The 1,165-nt window shown below is 39.7% G+C and overlaps 1 protein-coding gene across 1 annotated transcript in view; it reads left to right on the top strand.

Moving 5' to 3' along the window:
* Positions 1–936, top strand: part of LOC108974252 (ATP-binding cassette sub-family D member 3) — a gene marked incomplete in the record, with an annotated part of 30,325 nt that extends 29,389 nt beyond the window's left edge. Inside the window, 2 exon segments of the mRNA XM_018941969.1 lie at positions 121–285; positions 422–936. Coding sequence (XP_018797514.1) covers positions 121–285; positions 422–835 — 579 coding nt within the window.
* Positions 937–1,165: the final 229 nt, after the last annotated feature.

Genomic DNA, 1,165 nt, shown 5'->3' with positions numbered 1-1,165 from the left:
TATACATCTATATATACATATACATATATATATTGGTGATGGTAAATGATAAAATCAAACGTTTTTCTCAGTAATTTTATATCTGTCTCTTATACACATCTAGATGTGTATAAGAGACAGAATGTGCTGGTGTGCGGTCCAAATGGCTGTGGTAAATCTAGTTTATTCCGCATACTTGGCGAGCTATGGCCCACCTGGGGTGGCAAATTAACGAAACCACCACGTGGTAAACTCTTCTATATACCGCAACGTCCATACATGACGCTGGGCTCACTACGCGATCAGGTAAATAGTTACAGTGGAGACTTATGTGGACTTTTACAATGGAGACTTGTATCAACTTTTACAGTAGAGACTTCTATAGACTTTTATAGTGGAGACTTGTGTAGACTTTTGTGGTAATAATTTGTTTCCATTTCAGATAATCTACCCACATACGCGCGACGAAATGATACGCAACGGCAAGAGCGATGAAGATCTGATGAAGTACTTGGACATTGTGCAGCTCACCTATCTGGAGCAACGCGAGAATGGACTGAACGCCATCGAAGATTGGATTGATGTATTGTCGGGTGGTGAGAAGCAACGCATAGCAATGGCGCGTCTCTTCTACCACAGTCCGCAATTCGCTATCTTAGACGAGTGCACCAGCGCGGTGTCGGTGGATGTTGAGGGTAAAATGTACAGTTATTGTCGCGAAGCAGGCATCACGTTATTCACAGTGTCGCATCGCAAGTCGCTATGGACGCATCACGATTACTATTTGCAATTCGATGGGCGTGGCAGTTACGAGTTCGCACCAATCGATCAAGCGAAGGAGCAATTCGGCTCGTAAAATCGTAAAATAAGTGTGCAAAGCATTAATTTGTATGTAGATAAAACAGTTAGCAACAACAGTCTATAGTTGTAATATAGAGAACGCCATCAACAACTGGAGAGCGTTGAGAGCGCGCAAGTGCTAAGTGAGCTTTTATGAGCTTTGAAGTGTAGTTTGAAATCTAAGTGGTGGTAGTGAGGGGCAAAGCATAAAAGTTGGTGACTATATAATTATAAAAATTAAAATAACAACAAAATAAGTAAAATGTGACAAAGCGCCGTAAAATCAATTTAGAAAGGCTCGTATATATTTTCTATTTTTTTATTTTTTTTTTTTTTTTATTTATTT

Source organism: Bactrocera latifrons, unplaced genomic scaffold (assembly GCF_001853355.1).
Source record: "Bactrocera latifrons isolate USDA-ARS-PBARC rearing strain unplaced genomic scaffold, ASM185335v1 scaffold_54, whole genome shotgun sequence".
Taxonomy (NCBI): Eukaryota; Metazoa; Arthropoda; class Insecta; order Diptera; family Tephritidae; genus Bactrocera; species Bactrocera latifrons.
This window is presented reverse-complemented; position numbering and strand designations above follow the sequence as displayed.